Source organism: Mesocricetus auratus, unplaced genomic scaffold (genome assembly GCF_017639785.1).
Source record: "Mesocricetus auratus isolate SY011 unplaced genomic scaffold, BCM_Maur_2.0 Super-Scaffold_100006, whole genome shotgun sequence".
NCBI classification, from domain to species: domain Eukaryota; kingdom Metazoa; phylum Chordata; class Mammalia; order Rodentia; family Cricetidae; genus Mesocricetus; species Mesocricetus auratus.
Genome location: NW_024429190.1, coordinates 99,904,363 through 99,925,986, shown reverse-complemented (window position 1 = coordinate 99,925,986; position 21,624 = coordinate 99,904,363). Strand labels below are relative to the sequence as shown.

Genomic DNA, 21,624 nt, shown 5'->3' with positions numbered 1-21,624 from the left:
TAGTAAAGTAAGATCTGTATTTTTTGTTATTAATTAGTTCCCTCCTTTTATTTTGATTTACATAGAGGAGTATTATGTTCATATGAGTCATTCATAGCTTCACAGTAGTCCAAGCACTGAGTCATAGGATTCCAGGCATGACACAGATGACTCACTTTGTGTGTCATTGTGCTTTCTGTCATGTTTATTCATTGTAATAGAGATGGTTTTCTATTTGACTAGATCTGTTACATCTTTACTTTAGCAGAGTTTGTTTGGTTAACGAGTAGCACCAAAATCTCTAAATTAGTATTCAACTTTCAGTAAATCTTTATCTCTCAATGTTTGCTAGATATTGCGTTAGCTTTCCAACAGTTGTTTAGTGTGTGATTTCTCTCAGTCTATTCCGTTTCCTGGGATGAAAATTAAAATAAAAACCTGATGCAGTAGATTCTAACTCTGATCATAGAGGTAAGGACTCTTAGCTTACTAACTCCTTTAACATAATTTCCCATTATAGTATTTTTATATGATATTGCTAAGCCCCCCCCATACACACACCTTTTCTCAGCTATTCTTAAAGTAATTTAGGGATTCTCAAACTAAAATATTATTCCAAATTCAAGTAAATTTATTATCTTTTACAGTCTTGAGGCTGAGGTGATACATCAGTGGGTAAAATACTTTCTGGACAGGTATGAGGAGCAGAGTTTGAGCACTCACATAAGAACTGGATGTGGTGGTACATGCTTGTAATACTGTTAACACTAGGAAGGCACAGATTCCTGGGGATCACTGGCCAACCAAACTAGCCTAATCAGTAAGCCTCAGGTCCCAGTGATTGAGCCTGTCTGAACAAAGGGGACAGTTCTTGAGGAATGAGTACTGAGGTTGACATGTGGCCTCTACATGCACACATACACACCCATGTATCTACACATACAAACCATTCTCCTGTAACATGCGGTTTTTCTGGCCCCGCCAGTGTCCCCCACCCTTCTCTGCCCCAGTTAAACACATGATGCTTCATTAGCATAAAGCTGTTGGCCTTTGGCTAAGGTTTCTTTCTTTTTTTTTTTTTTTGTCTCTTGGTTTTTTTGAAACAAGATTTCTCTGTATTGTTTTGTAGGCTTCCTAGAATTCACTCTATAGACCAGGCTGGCCTTGAACTCACAGAGGTCGGCCTGCCTCTGCCTCCCGAGTGCTGGGACTAAAGGTGTGCTCCACCAATGCCTGGCATATTAACCCATTTCTATAAATCTAAGTATCTCCATGTGGCTGTATCTTACTGGAGAAAAGGTTCAGGTTTCTTACTCTGTTGGGATCTACATCGTGTCTTTTTGGTGACTCTACAGAAAAAAAGCACAATTTCCTGTTTGTTCTTGCTTATATACTGTTACTGCATGCTTCATCACTTTCTGCCTGGATCACGTGTCAACTTCTCTTTGCTACATTTTCCAGAAATCTCCTTGTCTCCTAGTCTTGCCTATCTTGCTTCTCTATTGGCCAACAATGTTTTATTCATCAACCAATAAGAGAAACATGTACAGAAGAACATTCCCCATCATTCTCCCCCCACTTCCCCTACCCTCCCCGGGGGTGGGGGGTGAACTATGAAGACCAGAGGTTATTTTACTTTATATAAGCATATTTTTCCAAGTAGTCTAGAAGTCAGTGTTCCAAGATGGTGGCTTGGTTCTTATGAAATGATTCACAGTCGTGTTTGGCAGTCTGCTGCACTACTGGCCTTATGTCTACATGTTCAAAGCTGGCTTGGTTCACATCTGCCTTTTAGCCTGTGGGAGGTGGGAAAATACTCCAGCTGTAAGCTAGTTTTGGTTCTTTTCAGACAGGATCTTGCTGTCGCTTAACCTGGTATGGAATCCCTCAGTGTAGCCCAGGATAGAGCTATGGTATTTCTGCCTCAGCTTCCCATATGCTGCTATTAGGCATGTGTAGTCACCCAGCTTGACAGTTACCTTTTAAAATGATCAACACTAATTATAGATAACATAACTAGGTAATCTAGGGATGTAACCTCTTATCATACAGTAAATGACAAATTTTAGCTTGTTTTCTCTTTCTCTCTCTCTCTCTCTCTCTCTCTCTCTCTCTCTCTCTCTCTCTCTCTCTCTCTCTCTCTCTCTCTCCCCACCCTCCCTCCCTGTCTCTCTCTGTCTCTGTCTCTCTCTGTTAATACAGGGTGTCTTAGGGTTTCTATAGCTGTGAAGAGACACTATGACGACTCTCATAAAGGAAAATATTTAATTGTGAGGCTTAGGTTCAGTCCATTATCGTTATGGTGAGACATGGCAGCATGCAGGCAGACATGGTGGCAGAGAAGGAGTTAAGAATTCTACATCTTGATCCAAAGGCAACCGGAAGTGAACTGGAACTCTAGGCATGCCTTTAGCATGTATGAGACCTCAAAGCCCTCCCCACAATGACACACTTCCTCTAACAAGGCCATATCTATTGCAACAAAGCCACACCTCCCAATAGTGCCACTCCCTATGAGTTTACAGGGGTCAGTTACATTTGAACTACCACATAGGGTGTCTCTGTGTAACAGCCCTAGCTGTTACACACCGTAGACTAGGCTGGCCTCAAACTCACAGATGCCTGCCTCTGTGATTAAATGAGTGCACTACTATGCCTGGCTTGAGCAAATACTTTTGTTTTGATTTCAATTACAATGGTTTTATTGTCTTAAAAATAACTTGGCTGCTATAGCAGCTGCCATGGGGAGCCCGGCCTCCAAGGAGGAAGGTTTCTAACCATCAGTCCAGTCTCATCCCCCAGTTACTGACAGTGAGACCCTGTCTTGAAAAAAACTGTATGTGTATGTATGTACATACTTCTTCCTAATTTGCATTGTAATTTTTATTTATTATTTGATGAACTTTATATAGGTTGAATGTCCTTTATCTAAAATTCTTGGGAGGAGAGTATGTTGTTTTGAGGATGGGATTCAAGTTTAATCATAAGACTTGTGATTTTACATATGCCTTATACACATCAGCTGAGGATAATTGTGCTTAATATCTTTATTTTCCATTTGTGGTATCATGTCCTCAAAACCTTTTGGATTTTGGTTTGTTGCAGATTTTCAAAGTAGGACCAAACCATTCAACTCAAACTATGGTTTTATAGTCGACTGCGTTTGTAAAGACTTTTTCTCTTTGTAGCAGTTGAAACACCCAATATTTTTTGTTGAGACTTGCAGGGTAGAGTTGTAGAAATAATTATTGGGTAGTTAATAATGTTTACATTTTATTCAAACTATATTTTTTGTTATTTTAAAAGTGGTATTTCATCTTTTCACAGGACAATGAAAAGAGAACTCCGTTACATGCTGCTGCCTATCTTGGAGATGCAGAAATCATTGAACTGCTTATTTTATCTGGTAGGACAACTCCTGTGATGAGTTCATAATGTTAGGTTTTGTCATAATTATTGTTTCTCAAGCCTGACTGCCTACTGTTTCTTACTAGTGGTTTTGTAGTTGAGACCAATTGATTCACTCTACAAATTCTGATCACATAGCCTGTTAGGTGCTTAAAGTATTTAAAAAAGTAGAACAAAGGTTGCTGTCCTTGCAGGAGAAATGGGAAGGAAATAAATGTTACAAAAGACCATATATATTGTAATTTTCATATAGAGTTACAAGGAACCAATTACATCTCTCCAAAGGTGACTTCTCCAAAGGAGAGATAATAGTGGTAATAGCGGCTCAGCAGCTAGGTAGAAAGAAGCAAATCCTATTGTGTACAGAAATTTAAGGCGTGCCAACAGAATTTATTTCTGTAAGTGACTCTTATTTTGAGCTGAGGATATGATTCAGTTGGTAAAGTGCTTGTTGTGTAAGCATGCAACTTAAGTTTAGATCTCTAGCACCCACATAAGAATCCAGGTGCAACAGTTCACAACTGCAATCTCAGTACTGAGGAAGCAGAGACAGGTAGATATCTGGAGTTCGATGGCCAGCCAAACTGCCTAGCAAAAGAAGTGAGTTCTAGGTTCAATGAGAGACTTTGTTTCCAAAAGTACTTAAGGAAGACAGCCCAACATTGGCTTCTGGGTTCCACATGTACATATATACCACATGTACCTACATAGGAAAATACATACATACACTCCCAAAAGAAAATAGTTTTATTTCAATTTCTTGACGGTCTTTAAAATACCTTGTTAGAAATTATGCTTTATGGCCTGAGTGCATACTCAGTTGGTCTAGCATATAGAAAACCCTGGTTTCCATACCCAGCTCCCTAGCACTGCCTAAACGGGACATGACAGCGCACATGTTACTGTAATCCCAGCTCTTGAGAGACAGCAGCAGGAGAATGAGGAGTTCAGGGTAATAATAAGTTCAGCGACATAACAAGTTTGCAGCCAGCTTACAGTGTATAATACCTGTTGTGTATTCATGAGCGGGGGGATTCTAGCTTATTTCTATTTTTTAACTTCTAATGTTTTCAATGAAGTCTTTTATTACATAACACTAGAACTTACTCTTAATAAATAGCTATTATTGACACCAGACTGGCTATGAATGCCAAAGCAGGCAGTCAAATGGCTTAGGAATATTTTTATTATAGCCAGATTTTTTTATGTGTATGAATACACATATGTATGTTCACCACATCTATGCCTGTACCTATAGAGGTTACAAGATGGCCTCCAATGCCTTGGAACTAGAGTTATATATGGTTGTGAGTGACCACACAGGTGCCGAGAATTGAACCCAGGCACCCTGCAAGAGTAGCAAGTGCTCTAAGTTGCCAAGCTCTCTCTCCAGCCTCATAACTAGATTATTTTACTGATTTGTTTGTAGAGGATATGAGACACTGAATTGTTCTTGTATTGTTAGATTGAACATATAGTTGATAGAAAGAAATTTTGTAATGTAATCTCCTTAAAAATTAACTTTGGAGAGATGGCTCAGTGATTATGGGCACTGGCTGCTCTTCCAGAAGAACCAGGTTTAATTTCCAACACCTACATGGCAGCTCACCTGTAACTCCAAATTTGACACCCCCATACAGACATATATGTAGGCAAAACTCGAATGTACATAAAATAAAAATAATGGATTATAAAATACAGATTCAAAAAATACTTCATTAAAATTTTGCCATCATACATATATTTAAAATTTTTAAATCTGGCTCTTATAACACATTTTACAGAATTAGATATGATGTCGTATGGGCCTATCTAATATTGATAGCTTCGTTATGAATTATTCCATCTGTGTTTACTCATTAGTTTACAGCTAAAACTTAATGAAATTAAGAACAAGAAGTTCAAGAGAAAAGATCCTGCTGCCTCTTATCTAAGGCACCTTTTTAACAGAATATGTTGATGAGTCAAAACTTAATGCATGGAATTTTTGCCACAAAATTATTGAAAAATCATTCTTTTCATGTTGAAAAATATCTGTGGTAGGTCTAGAGAGATGACTCAGTGAGCAAAGTGCTGGTCACATAAGCACCAAGAACCCATGAAAAACCAGGCGTGATAGCATGCTTCCGATCCCAGTGTGCCCATGTGAGATGGGAGGCAGAGACAAGAGAACCCTTAAAAGCTGCGGTGTGTGGTGTTGAGCAACAAAGACAACTGTTTCAAACACAGTGGAAGGAAAGTTCCAGCCCATGAGGTCGTTTCCCGACTTACACACATACATCATATGGGCACATGCATGGCATACACGAAAAGATAAAAGAGGAAGAGAGCTGTGGAAGAAGTTTACTTTAATGCCTGTGACTTTTGATAACCACTGCTGTGAGGTTTTTGTTTTTTAAGATTCTATTATTTGTTATTATTTTAATATACACACTATTTTATATGGTACTGATTTCACATACACACACCCACTTTAACACACACCCACTTAACTAAGATTTTTATACTCAGAAGAAACTTCAGATGCTGGGGTTGAGTCAGACTCACTCCCTTCCTTTTAAAAGTGCGTATTTCCAGTAAGAACTTTTAGTTACCTTAAGGAAACCACTTCATGTCTAAATGGCACCAGGAGCATTCTTGTTTAACATGACTGAATCAAGAGATGGACTTTAAAGCTTGACACACTCTGAGTCTTGTCTCTAGAAGTGAACAAATGCCAAACAGTCCTATAGCTTATGACTGACAGAGCTCTTAACAAATAAAAATAAGTATAATTACTAAAGTTTAAGTGGGTTTATTCAAACCACGTGTACTTTTTTTTGAGCAGCGTGGTCTCCTTTATTAAATAATACTATTGAAACTTAAGGTGGCTCTTCCCCTCAAGTCTGTAGACTTTTATGGAGTGATCTGTTGCTGATTGACTGTTACTCTCTCCATCATCACCACTAGTGTCAAACCTAACCACATTGTCTGTTTGATCTCTTCTTTAGCATCGTGTTCTTTTGTGGAGAGATGACCTAGACAGCTCCAGATCATATGAAAGATTGCTTGGGATTTTAGAGCACATAGCCAAGAGAAAGGAACACATTGACACTAGCACAAAATGTTCTTTTAGAGAGCTCAGTAGCATTTCCTGTATCTGAAGAGGCTTTACTTAAGCCAGTGTCCATCCTCATTGGGCACATATTTTCATATAATAGGTAGAAATTTTTTATATTTTGGTTTATGGGAGTGCTGTTTTATTACTATTATTTCTGTGATAAAACACAATAATCAATGTATAGAAGGAAGGGTTTATTTGGGGCTTATGGTTCCAGTAGGGTCCATAATGATGGAGACAGAATGAGAGCAACAATCAGACATGGAGTCTGGAGTCTGAGGGTTCATATCTCAAACATCAAACAAGAAGTAGAGAAAGTGCACTGGAAACCCCACATGGCTTTTAAAACCTCAAAGTCAGCTCTCAGTGACACACTTCCTCCAACAAGGCCACACCTCCTAAGCCTTTCCCAAACGACTGGGAACTAAGTATTCGAATGCATGATGCTTATAGGGCATCTCAGGTGAGCCACCACATTCCCCTTGCAGACTCAACACCGTTCTAAAGTCTCTTCTGAGATTCAAGACAGTCTCTTAGCTGTAACCCGTATAAAACCAAAAAACAAATTGCATACTTCCAACATACAGTGGTACAAGATACATATTGCCATTCAAAAAGGGAAAAATAGAAGCATGGTGGGGAAAATAGGAGATCAAAGCAATACTGAAACCCCGTAGGGCAAACTCTAGACTCTGTAGCTTCCTGCTTGATGTCACAGTGCCTTAGATGACACTGTCCTTCCAGTTTCACTGCCTGCAAGACTACCCCACCATGGGGACTCCTCATATCTGGGTCTCCCAACACAATCCAGATTTTACTTTCCACAGCTTCAGACAATTGCCCCTTTAGGCCTCCATGCAGGGGACACTCCCACTCACCCCTCACCCCTCTGCCACATATCTAGCCTCAATGACTCAAACTGCAGAGGAAGTTTATCTTCCATGTATGCTTCAGGACGAAGCCACACCGTGCGGAGACACTGCAAGCAGAGCTGCAGACATGGGCGTCATTCTGCCCCCAGCCTTTAAGCGCATTAGACCACCTATTTGTTGCTTTTTGAGAGCAGAAATTTTTTCACAAGTTGGAAACTTGGTTAGGTGGGGTCATGTCCTATGCGCACTCTTCCCTTTACTCTGAAGCAGATTTGGCCTCTCCTTAATGTTGTGAATCTTCTTAACAGTTACAGCCCTCTTCCAGTACAAGCCACAGCAGTAACATTTAGCTTGCCAGTGTCTTTTTCTCACCAACCTGTGCATTTTGTGTTTCTTTCTACCCAATTTGCTCCTTTTCATTGTAGACCTACAAATGATTGCTAATAACCATACACCAAGCTGATTAGGCTATCTTGAAATCTCCACCAAAGAAATTAGTTCATTACTTTTGAATTTAGTCTTAGGAAAGTTCTTAGGACAAAGTAAAAAAACCAGACACATTATTTGCCAAAATATCAGGACTGCTCTCTAGCCCAGCTGCTAATATTATTCCATCTGAAATCTCTTGAGCTGAGCCTCTACTTTTCACATAGCTCAAATCACCACTGTCTTCCAAGCTCCTAGTAAGGTGGGCCACTAAGCTCCCATCAAGCTTTGATTAAGTGTTCAACTCCTTTCCTAGTTTAAAGTTCCAAGCTCCTCCATATTCTTCCAAAAGCAGCATGGTTAAGTCTGTCACAGCAGTCGCCCACTTGTTGGTCCCGGTTTCTGCTTAGTTATTTTTCTATTGCTGTGGTAAAACACCATGACCAAGACAACTTGCAGAAAGAAGGGTTTATTTCGTTCGGGCTTACAGCTCCAGAGGGTTAGGGCTCATAGTGATGGTGACAACTTGATAGCAGGTTGCAGACATGACAGCTGGTAGCTGAGAGCTGAGAGGACTCACATCCTAAACCACAGACAGGAAGCAGAGTGAACTAGGGTGTTGCCTTTGAAACCACGAAGCCTGCCTCCAGTGACACGCTTCATCCAGCAAGCCAACATCTAAACCTCTAACAGGACTACCAACTAGGGACCAAGTATTCAAATGCCCAAGGCTTATGGGAAACATCTCATTCAAACCACCACAGCTAATAGTAACTATTTCCTCATTGAAAGTGGTGTTTCTTCATATTATTTTATTATAATAATTGTTATTTCATAATAATTTGTTATTGCTTATTCATATTATTTTGGTGAATTGTTTTAAGAAAACTATTAAATTTGTAGTCAAGTTAAATTCATTTGAAAATAAATACTTCTGCGTGATGCAGCTACAGGATTTGTAAGTAAATAGTGTTTTTGACATCACACATATAGTCAAGCTTTCTTAGATCTATAATTAAGCTGAGATCCACTGGAACTAATAATTGTTTTAGAGGGAGTAAAATAATAACAATAAGCTACAATTACTTAATGTATATCTTTAGTACTATACAAAAAATTAGCCTTTTACCATATTTTAGCCTCAGTTCTATGAAAGTATTGCAAAACTTTAGCAGCGTGACTTACAACTAAAGCCTGTACTATTGTAGCTGAGAAGCTAGAGGCAGAATTCAGACTCACATTCTGTTGAATTCACATTAACTCTGCCATAATCTGAATCTCTCCTCTGCCCCTGTACCTACCCTTCTTCATTACAACTATTGCTTCACACTGAGTAAGATTTGTATACACATTATTTTTTATTCTAGCATATTTGTCCAAAAGACTAAATTTTCTCATCACTTAAGAATAGATATTTTGTGTGGAAGCTGTTAATTTAAAGTTTCCATTCAAATCATGTTAGCAGACTGCTGATTTATTACCTTGCTGGCATATGGAAGGCATTACTCAAAAATTCTTTCATTGTCCTCTTATAGAAAACAGTTCTTAGTGCAGAACAGGAATCTGATATTTCTGCCCTTAAGAATTAGAGTATGAGCCCCTTGAAAGCTTGTACACCAGGTGTATCAATTAGCCAGGGCTGTTGATTTTGTTTTTTTTTTTTTTTTTTAAAGGTCTTATCAAGCACACTTCTGGTCAGAAACATGAGATCAAGGCAGGAGCAGGATTACTTCCTTTTTAAAAGCAAAGGCTCTGTTCTGTGCCTGTTTCCTTGGCTTATGAGTGAGGTCTTCTCCCTCTACTTTAAGTATGTCTATATCTGTGCTTACATTTCTTATTCTTTTAAAAAATATTTTTATTAATTCTTTGAGAACTCTATTAGGGACTGGAGAAATGGCCCGGCAGTTAAAATAGCATTCAATGCCATCTTCCTTAAACTGCTCTTTTGTCTTGTTTGTAGTGATTTCTCTACCAAAACATCTACCAGTAGCTGAGCATTAGCAGTCAGTGGAGATGAGGTTGCTAGTGGCTAGTTTCTGTTTGAATGACCAGGACATAGAGAAGCGGTTAATCTTTCCTTAGTGACTTAGCATCTTTATAGACTTTTATCTTTTGTCATGTGTGGGGCCAGTGATGGTACTGCTGAAGGCTGGTACAGGTTTGTCTGTCTTATTCTCTCTACAAAGAAAGGCTATGGGGATACAATGCTCTTCTTCTCCCTCTCCTCCTGTTCCTTTTTATTTTGCTTCTTTCTCCTCATCTTCCCTGTTAACCTTTCTGACTAGCTCTTGCACTACCAACTTCACTCTAGCTGTGTCTTGTGTTACTATATTGACTTTGCTGTGTAATGCCTGTCTTAATGTACAGCTGATCTAGAGTTCTTTGTAGAACAAAAATCAAAAATGTGCTGCTTTGCTTGTGGCTCTTACATCATTATTATTGTTGTTATTTCCTTTTGTAGGAACACAGCCAACTACTGTTCTTGGAAATGTGTATTACTGTATCGTGTTTGTTAGTTTGCAAATCACATCAAATTAATGCATGTGTGTAAGAAAAAGACCTTTTCATTGATGCCTGCAGTGTTTTTCATAAACTGGCATTTATATTACAAGAAGTCAAAACATTTGGTTAGTGCTTCTGTTTTTTTAACTAATTTTTTTTTTTGGTTTTTATGAGACAGGGTTTCTCTGTATTGTTTTGGAGGCTATCGGTCCAGCCCAGCCTTGAACTCACAGAGATCCGCCTGCCTCTGCCTCCCGAGTGCTGGGATTAAAGGCGTGAGCCACCACCGCCCGGCTTAACTAATATTTTTACGTGATTATTTGGAATTTTACGTAATGTACCACTGATGACTCCACTTCCCAGGCCTCCCACGTCCGCCCCTCACCCTTGTGGTTTCTCTGCTCCAAAAAGATTTTTTTTTGAAGTCCAATTTATGTTGTCCATATAGTCTGTGGAGCTGGTCAAACTCCCCGTGATGAGCCCCGTAAAGAAAATTGAGTCCTTTCCCCCTCCCACACCTCCACTCTTAGCCTTCTGATGTGGAGAACTACATGTTACCACTTCATGCTACACGGAGCACACACTTATCACAATTTTTAAGAGTTCTCTTAGATGGGTTCCTGTCTAGGTTATTATTTTTGGGGTGGGGTGGGGGATGCTGTTTGATTAGTGCTTTTCAAAGAAGCATAGGATGTAACAAGATAGCCATCTTAAAAAAGATGATAATCAAAATCCCATCATTGAACAAGCCCTATATTTTTTAGTATTATTTGTTATAAGTAGCAGTGTGATGTCCCTCAGTTAACTTTTAATGGTTTCTTTATTGTAGTTATTTGTGATAAATCAATTTTGATTGTTATTAAACATAAGAAAAAAGACTGTCAGAACAAAACAGAAAGAACAGGGAGTGTTCTTTTGAATTTTGATCTTCTTGGTGCACTTATAATTAGATTGTTTCCATTTAGTTATGTATCTGATAACCTATATCCAAAAGAAATACTTAAAAAAATAGAAAAAAGAAATTCTTGGAATGTTTCATGATTGTCCTTTAATTTCTTCTGGAATATGTTTTATTTTTTGAATAGGCCAACAAAGATTATTCTGTACATAAATAGAAAATAGCAGGAGCTATCATAATAAAGAATATCAATGAAGTAGCTCTTTTCTCCCAACCTCCTGTGTTCGGTGTACCCCATAACCAACCAGTCAGGTACTTATTCTTCTAATATGTTGAATATAATATAATATGAATATAGGCTTATCTCTTCTTATTTCTAATTAAAGGTAAAACATTATTTTAGTTATTGCTTTTTTTACTTTATTTCTCAAAGCTGTATCAGCACATGAGGCACCTCCTTGTTTTTTGTGGCAGCCACATTCTGTTCTCTTGTTGTTACTTTAAGGCTGACTTCTTGAAGGCATTTATGAGATCTCATCTTTTTGCCTTTGTTGACCCAGGTACCTCCTCTTCTAGTTGTCTGTCTATACCTTCAGGCTTGTATTTCTACTATGTACAGATACATTTGTGGACATAAGTATTTATGTAGAAAGAGTCGTGAGAATAATAGAAAACCATGGAATGTAGGGGCAAATGAGAGAATGACAGACCCTATTATACTTCACTAACTCCAGGACTTGAGGCTTCCAAAGACAGGAAATTTTCAAATATTTGTACCTAGACTCAACACAGAGTCTGATTTACTATGGCCAGGTTGTATGCCTTAACCATCTTGGCCTCCACAGGCCTAACAGGTAGTTGCCTAAATACTTATTACGTAAATATACTCTTGTCTGACGTGTGCTTTGTTGGTAGAACACTGTGTACCATGTACAAGATCCTGAGTTAGATTCCCTAGCACTACAATTGGGGGGGGGGGCGGGTTGTTCAAGACAGAGTTTTTCTGTGCCTTTGGAGCCTGTCCTGGAACTCACTCTGAAGATCAGGCTGGCCTACTACCCGGCCATATATATATATATTTTTTAAGGTACACACTACTCTCTTTGATTAGTTCTTTATTTTGTTGACTTTACTCCTTCCTTCCCATTGTTGAAAGCTCTCCCATTGGCTCTTGGGTGTGTTATTGTTGTCGATGTTGATGCCTACAAAGAACTCTACTCTCAGATTTTTAATACATTTGTTTTCTGCATGTTTTATAGTCGCTTGTGTTCAGGACTTCGAAATCTACCATCAACATTTATTAGATTGTGATCTTTGTACAAATGTATTATGAAATCTTTTATAGATGAAGAAACTTAGGTTCAGAGGGGTCACACAACTACATTAGAGCTATAATATGAAGTCCCTGCACGTGATTATCTGTCCCCTAGATGCTCACACTTAAAGACAGAAGAAATGTAAACATTAGGAAGTACGAATTCTAGCAATACTTGACTCTGATTTGTGTACATAAGTATAAAACTGCAGAAATTTATTAAGGATTATTCATCATATATTTTTTAATCATCTAGGAAATTAGGAATTGGGGTTTGCAGCATAAGTCTAGAGTGATGTATATAGAGCAGAACCTAATGACCAGTTGAATAGCCACAGAAATTTCTTAACCTTGTAATGTAATATCTCTATCTTGTTGGATGTATTTGTATTTTGTTGATACTTTTGTCTGTTGACTTAATTTTTTTAATTACACATAACTTGATTTTTTAAAAAATCCTTCTTTAACTTTAGGTATAACCAAGAAAGACATGTAAATTGGTTTGTTCTTTGTTTTCCTACATTTGTAAACATTGAATCCATTTTGTGAAATAACCTTATAGTATGAGGTATAGTATAGTATTTATAGTTAGACCTATATAAGTAACTTTATATTACTTTATGACCTAATATATTCATTAGTAAAGAAATGCAATGAAGAAACTTAATATACACATCTTGAAGTAATATTGTGTTTTTCTTTTAAGTATTTGAGGTTAACATATACTTTAAGTAGGATTTGATTTTTTTTCTTGAATGTGCTCTGTATAAAGGTGGCTTTTCTAACCTAGATTTAAAATGGTGTTTATTTTATTTTTAATAAAAAGCACTGATTCCTTTTTGGATAATTACATCAATTTAAAAGAATAATTTTGTTTTATAACCTAAGGTTAATTTATTGGCAGAAAGTATACAAGTAATTTTTCAATTGTTATCTGATTGGGACTACATCTAACTTTAGGTTTATTAAAAATAGTTCGTGTAAAATATTTCAATTATTTTTTCTTCTTGTTGCAGGAGCTAGAGTTAATGCCAAAGACAGCAAATGGTTGACACCTTTACACAGAGCAGTTGCATCTTGTAGTGAGGTATGACATTTCTCTTAGTTAATGCATGTAAAGAAGCATTAAGTAAGCCTGTGTGGGTCTAGCCTAAAACTGCATTTTTAACAGGAATAAAAACCTACTAAAATAACTAGACTGGTCATTTTATATCAAAATTTGTATAAATTAAGCTAATTTTTACCTTTGTGTGTAAGGCTCTTAGGGTCTGAAGTGAACAACAGTAGAAACCCTATTTCTGTCCCTCCAAGAGAAAGTAGTTTTCCTTTTTTTTTTTTTAAAACTTATCTTTCAAAATTTTTATCAGTGTTTTGCCTGCCTGTATGTCTGTGTGAGAATGTTGGATACTGGAAGAGTAGTCAGTGCTCTTTACTCCAGCTTGAGAAAGTGTTTTTCTGTCCTTTTAATTATTTTTATTTATTTATTTATTTTTATTTTTCGAGTCAGGGTTTCTCTGTATAGCTTTGTAGACCAGGCCAGCCTCAAACTGGCAGAGATCCACTATCCTCCTGAGTTCTGGGATTAAAGGCGTGTGCTACCACTGCTGGCTGAGAAAGTGTTTTTCTATCACATAATCCTCCTTTGGGTCTTTTCTTTACTGGCTTGTAATACTCTGTCCCACCGTTCTGCTGAACATATTGTCATCGGTATATAATGATTAACTTGTAGGATTTATTTGAATATTGACATTAATTTTAGGAATAGTTCTTGTAAGTATATTTTTATGAATGTCTTTGTGTGTGCCTCCACATTCATGTTCACATATGTTTGGGCACACCTGTGTATGTATGTGAGTGTGATTGCATTTGTATGCTCATGCAGATATTTTTCTGGTCATTACCCACTTTATTCACTGAAATAGGGTCTTTTGCTGAAGTCAGAGCTCACCAAGTCTAGCAGGGCAACTAGCCAGTGTGCCCTTAGTATTTGCTGTTTCTGCCTCCAACGTGCTGGGATTACAGGTGGCTGCCACACCTACCTGGCGTTTTCACAAGGGTTTTGAGAGTCCAAACCTGGGTCCACACACACACACACTTACTCCTTATCAGACACAGTGCCGTTTCTCTAGCCATTCATGTCCATTTCAGTTGGGAAGTATTGTATTAAAGAATGTGAGATTTCTCCCGTGAATAAAAGACTCTTTCCTGTTTATAATCCTATATACTGTTTGTCCATTAAGATAACTGACATTTTTAGAAACTATTTTTAGTATGTTTGCCATCTTCTAGACCTTATAACACCTTTATAAGAACAGATGTTTGAAGAAGTGACCGAGACCCCGGTCCTCACTTTTTCTGTCATTTTACTGCTTCATTTAAGTATAGGAGATACTTAATTTGCTCTTTCATGTCTCTTTTTATTCAATTTTCTGTATCTCCAGAGGAAGCTACAGTTATGATTGATATCACTATTGTTTTCCCTGTTGTAGAATTTTGTAAAAATTGAAACAAACAATATGTATGATTTTGTTTTGATTTCTGCAACATAACCTTTTTATGATTTGTTGATGCTGCCTATGTTAATGAGTTTCCTTTTATTGCTGAGTAATATTATACGTTGCCTTTCCAATTTCTTATTGATAGATATTTGAATATTTGATTTTATGACTATTCAAAACAAATTGATATGATCATTTGTCCTGGTTGGGTTTGTTTTGTTTGTTTCTCCAACTTGATACAACTTGTCATCCAAAAAGAGAATTTTTTCTTTTCTTTTTTTCCTGTAATGTAGGCTGATATCAAACTTCTGATTCTCCTGTTTCATCCTCCCAAGTGCCAAGATTATAGATGTGTATCACTATGCCCAGCTTGGTCTACGGGTGTGTGTATGTGTGCGTGTGTGTGTCCCTGTCCGTGTGTGTGTGTGTGTGTCTGTGCACATGTGTTCATATGCATGTGTGTGTGTTTTGCCTGTATGTATATCTTTGTACCATATACATGATTGTGCCCCTGGGTGCCAGATCTCCTGGGACTGGAGTTATAGATGATTGTAAACTTCTGTGTGTCCTGTAAATTGAACCCTGGTCCTTTTCAAGAGCAGCCAGCACTCTGAACTGCTCAGGCATCCCTCCAGTCCCAGAAGAGAGAATCTCTAATGAGAAAATGGTGCTATTAAGATTTTTGGCTTGTAGGCAAGTCTGTGAGATGTTGTCTTGATAAATGATTGATGGGACAGGTGGTTCTTGGTTATAGAAAAAAACACACTGAGCAAGTTGGGAAGAGCAAGCCAGGAAGCAGCAGCCTCCATGGTTTCTGCTTGCTGCCTCCAGGCTCCAGCCTTGAGTTCCTGCCCTGACTTTCTTTCATAAGTTCTAAGATGAAACAAGCCCTTTCCTCACTAAAATGCGTTTTAGTCATGGTGTTTTATTACATCAGTAGAAACCCTAACTAAGACAGCGTTCTTAAAGAGGTCTGTTTATTTTCTCTAACTAGAACGGAATTGTAGGGTCAGAGGCCTCTAAGTATCTTTGATTTACTGCCTGACTTCCTCAGCAAGTTAGTAGATTCCTGAGCATCTCTTCAGTCTTTTTTGCCAACCCTACTAAATACTAGCTCTGTTCCCTACATTTCAGACTGTCCTGATTGCTTTCATTTCAAAGACCAAAGTTGTACCTATGCCACTCAGTCATCCCCGAACCCTTGAAGCTTTATAAATGCTCCCCATGTGCACTAGTTAGTTGTATCTTACAGCAGTCTTGAAAAGAGTAGTGGTCAGTTAGTGTCCTCTTTCTCCTAGATAAGAGCACCAAGGGGCAGTTTTAGACATTTTGAGTGTCTTGTAATTATGTGCCCCGGAGGGAAAGTTGAGTCATGTAGTAGTTCTATTTTTAATTTTTTAAGGAGCCTCCAAGTTAGTTTCCATGATGACAGTATTAATTTTTACCTCCAGCAGTGAATATGTGTTCCTCTTTCTCCACATCCTCCCCAACATTTGTTAACTGTGACAAGCAGAGCCAGTGAGCTGTGAGCTTGATTAGCATCTGCTGGGAGGTCCTTCAGTTAGATCACACCTGGGGGATGGCACTCTTGGTAATTCCAGAAGATCCTTAAGAGCATTTATTGACCAGTGGCCAGTTTCCAAGTCCCTTTGCAGATGGGAAAGTGTAATGGCTTGGAGCGCCCTGTCTCAGGAGCACAGCAGTGAGCTCTGGGGCCGCCTCCAAAGTTGCAGTTTCTATTTGTGCTGTCCCAGTTGGCGTTACCTTGCACTGTCAGAGCTCACAGTTTAGGGTTGTTTCATTAATACACCAGAGAGTCTACCTTAGGCTTGGCTCCTATCTGAGCTGCCTTATGACTGGCCCCGTAACACAGCTTGCAAACATTACAATTTCAAAGTCACACAGAATGATTTTACACAAAATTATTTTGGTTGTGTTCCCAGTACTGTCAGGTTTATTTATTTATTTGCTTACTTTGATTTTATGACTTGAGTGTTTTGCCTGCAGAGACCAGATAAGAGCCCTTGGTCTCCTGGAACTGAAGATATAGATGACTGTAAGCTGCACTGTGGGTGCCTGGAACCAAACCTGGGTTTCCTACAAGAGTAGCAAATACTCTTTAACCTCTGGTCTTTCCAGCCCCTGTTGTTTGAATTCTTGTTGATAAGCCATTTTGAATAAGATAAGAGTAATTTGTGTTTGTATTGTAGTTTGTGTTTGTATTTATATTTGATAGATACTTTGTATTTCCCTGACCGTTAGAGATATTGAATACTTTTAAAGTCAGTTACTAGTCATTTGTGTGTCTCGTTTTAAAGTCAGTTACAGTCATTTGTGTGTCTCTTTTTGAAAACTGTTTGATTCACTTGCCCATTAGTTGATTGGCAGTTTCTTATCCTTCTTGATATTTAATTCTTCAGTTCTTTGTAAATTCTGGATATTAGCTCCTTGTATAAAGTGTAGCTGAAAAGATTTTCTATCTATGCTGTTTCCTCTATAGGTAGTTTGTGTTGCTGATAGTTACATTTTCATATAGTTTCATCTGTTGATATTTATGGCTGCTTCCTGTGCTGATGGTATTTATTCAGAAAGTTCTCACTGAACCTAGTGTCTTCAAGAGTATTGTCTGTTTTATTTCAGTGTTTCAGGTTTTAAATTAAGGAGTTAATTCATTTTGAATTTTTAACAAGGTTCAAAATTAATCTGATTTCATTTTACTGCAGATAGATATCCAGTTTTGAGAGCACCATTTGTTGAATGAGCTATCTTTTTTCAGATGTGTGCTTTTTGTCTCCATTGTCAAAATTAAGTGGGCATAGCTATGTCTTTTATTTCTTGAACCTCCTTTCCATTGATCCTCCTACCTGTTTTCCCCCAGTACTAGGCTGTCTTCATCACTATACTGATAGTGTAGTTTGGGATCAGGTATTGTAGTACTCCAGCAGTGTTCTTACTCCTTAGGATTACTTTGGCATTTTGTGGTCTTTGGTGGTCCCATATGATTCTTTTTCCCCCTAAATATATTCAGTGGAATAGTACACTTACTGATTTGTTTGTGTGATCTGTGGAACATGGCATCAGAGTTTTTGGTAGTTAATTGCAGTAAATCTGTATATTTTTGATAATACAGCCATTCCTGCAATGTTAATACTGCCAGTCCAAGAATATAGAAGGTCTTTCCATCATCTACTACCTTCTGTGATTTCCTTTTTCAGTGTCTTGACGTCTTTGTGTCTACAGGTGTTTTTATTCTTAGATTGGATAATATTCCTAAATATTTCAGGGGTTTTTTTGGAGTTATTTTGAACAGAATATTTTTATAATTTATTTCTCTGAGAGTGCATTGTTGATATATATGAAGGTCATTGAGGTATTTTAATGTTGGTTTTTGTATTCTGCAACTTTACTGTGTTTATTAGATCACAGAGTTTTCTAGTAAACTATATAGGGTCTTTTAAGTCAAATATCGATGCCATCTTAAATAAAAATAGTTTGATTTCTTTCTTACCTTTATCCATTCTCTGTGTCTTTCTTTTACTATAGCTAAGACTTGGAGTACTGTATCAAATGAGAGAGGGGAGAGTGGGCATTCTTATGTCTTGTTCCTAATTTTAGAAGAAATGCTTTCAGTTTGTCTCCATTTACTGTATGTATGTTATAGGTTTGTTATGTGCTCTGTTATTTTGAAGTATATTCCATCTATTACTAATATCTGCAAAACTTTATCATGAAAGTTTAATGTATTTTGTCAAATGCTTTTTTAAACACCAATCAAAATGATTATGTAGTTTCTATCCTTAAATTCATTTATATGGTATATTATATTCATTAATTTATGTATGTGAACCAACATGTTGCCTTTCTGGGATGACACCCACTTGGTCATACTATATAATCTCCTCCATGTGTTCCTGAATTCGATTTGCAAGTATTTTGCTGAAATTTTTTGCAACTGTGTTCATTAAAGAAACTGGTCAGTAGTTTTCTTACTTTTGTTCTTGTGTCTTTACCTGGTTTTGGCATCAGAATAATACTTCATGGATGAATTTGGTAGTGCTTCTTCATCTTCTATTTTATGGAACAAGTTAAGAATTGGTATGAAATTTTTCTTGCAAGTTTGATAGAATTCAGCTGTGAAATCTATGTAGTTCTGGGCATTTTTTTTTTTTTTTTGATGGGAGGCCTTTGACTATGGTTTCAGTCTCTTGTAGTGGGTCTGTCTATATTATTGATATCTTCTAAGTTTAATTTTTTGGGTGCTATACATTTAGAAGATCTCATTTCTTCTGGGTTATAGAGTATAATTTTTCATAATAGTCACTAGTAAAGCTCTGCATTTTTCAGGGGTCTGTTTTAATGACAATCTTTTGATTTAAGAACCAACTCTGGTTGATTTTGTGTTTTGTTATTTTAATATTTATTTCTTTAATTTACTCTCTAATCTTTATTATTTCTTGCCTTCCACAGAGATAGTTGCACTCCCATGTTTATTGCTGTCTTATTCACTATAGCAGGGAAACGAAATGAACCTAGTTGTTTATCAAAAAATGAATGGATAGTAAAATCTGGCATAAGTGGAATATTGGTCAGCTTTAAAGAAAAATGAAATCACAATTTGCAGAAAAATTGATGGACTTAGAATATATAATACTAACTGAGGTCACATAGTTTCAGAAAGAAAAAAATACTGCATGTTTTTCCTCGTGTGGACTATGGTCTATAATTTACATATTTATATATATTCATATATAATGTATATAAGCAAACAAATATGTGTATACAATATAACATGTAAAAAGGAGAACAAGACAAGGAAGAGTGCTAAGCAGGTATTGTATACGATTTATGAAAGGATATAAAGCTCTGTTTTTCTAGTTTTAACTCTCATGGATTTGAGGTAGGGGCTGTGGTAGATTAAATGCATAGAAGATAATTGATAGTGAAAGTATGATCCAGTGTATGAAGTTCCACAGCTTCAGGATGACACTTCTTAATATACTGCCGTTTTGGGTCTGGCTGATTTCTTTATTTGCAACTTCTGTATAATAAAGTTAATTATTATTTAAAAAGTCATAGTATTGAGATTCTGTTGCTTTTCATTTTCATATGTGGTTTTGTACTTACCTACCAAAGATAGGATTATCACTGTAAGGAGACAATTTTGCTGTTTAATTCTGATTATATTGCTTAATGCCAACGACATACTTAAATTCTAGGAACTCTGGCAATCCTAGGAATCCTGGCAGACACTTCTTTATAAAAGTGTTGGTGTAAGGTTTCTAAGGAGATGAATTTTTTGAGACAGTAACCCTTACATTGCTTCACTAGTAACATTCACATTAAATAGAATTACAGTAGAAGACCTTGATGTACTAATGTAATGAACCAGACCTAGTGATTCTTTTTTAGCTTGATAAAATGTAATGCATAATTCTTTGCAAGATGAGAAATGTTTTTTTAAGTTTTTGTATATTTAATTTCAAAATAATGAATTTTATTAAAGCTATGTAATGTACATACTATTTCTGTTTTTCTGATATAAACATTAAATGAAAAACATGCATTTTTTTGCTTTTTTATTAAAAGTACATTTTAATGGAGCGTGTTGAATTTACTGAGAAAAGAGAATATTTTTACCAAAATACATCTTTTATGGCTCTAAGTACTATTTTTAAATTCAAAATACATTCTTAAATTCCCATTACTCATAGTGGGCTCTTTCCACACATTTATTTCCTCCATATGTGTGCATCTTTATAAATTTCTAAAGTATTCACTCCTCTTGTTTATATTTTAGGAAGCAGTTCAGATACTTTTGAAGCATTCTGCCGATGTTAATGCTCGAGACAAAAATTGGCAGACCCCTTTACATATAGCTGCTGCTAATAAAGCTGTAAAGTGTGCTGAGTCTTTGGTGCCTCTTCTGAGTAATGTGAACGTATCGGATCGAGCAGGGAGAACTGCATTGCATCATGCAGCTTTCAGTGGGCATGGTGAGGTAGGTGCATTCAATTAGAAACTGATGTCTTTTTTCCAACTTTTGTTTGTTAATGAATTTGCTGTCTTTTAATTCATTGAATTCATAGAAAAAGCAAACAAAATATCCCAGCATTTTTCTTTTTCAGTGATACAAGTGTTCTCAGATTTAAAATTTATTTAGTTTATAATACACATTCACTAGAATTTCATAATGACCTAAAATGACAGCACTGTTGGCTATAGGCTAACATAAGAGATACATTCTGTTGTTGTCAAGAAAGTGCAGAGAGACAGCAATCATTGTTTTGAGGTTTTGTTGTTGTTGTTGTTGCTGTTGTTTTTTGAGACAGGATTTCTCTGTATTACTTTGAACCCTGTCCTAAAACTTGTTCTGTAGACCAGGCTGACCTTAAAAGAAAGGCGATGTTTAGAAACTATGCTTTCTTATAGTTTATCTTTAAGAAAATTAGTTGGGCTGGAGAGATGGCCTAGAGGTTAAGAGCACCAAAGGCTCTTCCATAGGTTCTGAGTTCAATTCCCAGCAACCACATGGTGGCTCACAACTACCTATAATGAGGTCTGGTGCCCTCTTCTGGCTTGCAGGAATACATGCTAGCAGAACGCAGTATACATAATAAGTAAATCTT

The 21,624-nt window shown here is 37.0% G+C and overlaps 1 protein-coding gene across 6 annotated transcripts in view; it reads left to right on the top strand.

The window, feature by feature from the left end:
* Positions 1-21,624, top strand: part of Ankrd28 (ankyrin repeat domain 28) — a 150,190-nt gene that overhangs the window by 79,776 nt on the left and 48,790 nt on the right. For 4 of the 6 annotated variants that reach the window (XM_040747752.1, XM_040747750.1, XM_040747751.1 and 1 more), the window contains exons 3-5: positions 3,307-3,385; positions 13,517-13,587; positions 20,796-20,996. In XM_040747752.1, the coding sequence (XP_040603686.1) occupies positions 3,307-3,385; positions 13,517-13,587; positions 20,796-20,996 (351 nt within the window). The remainder of the gene's footprint in view (positions 1-3,306; positions 3,386-13,516; positions 13,588-20,795; positions 20,997-21,624) is intronic. The other 2 variants (XM_040747753.1, XM_040747754.1) reach the window with 1 other exon arrangement.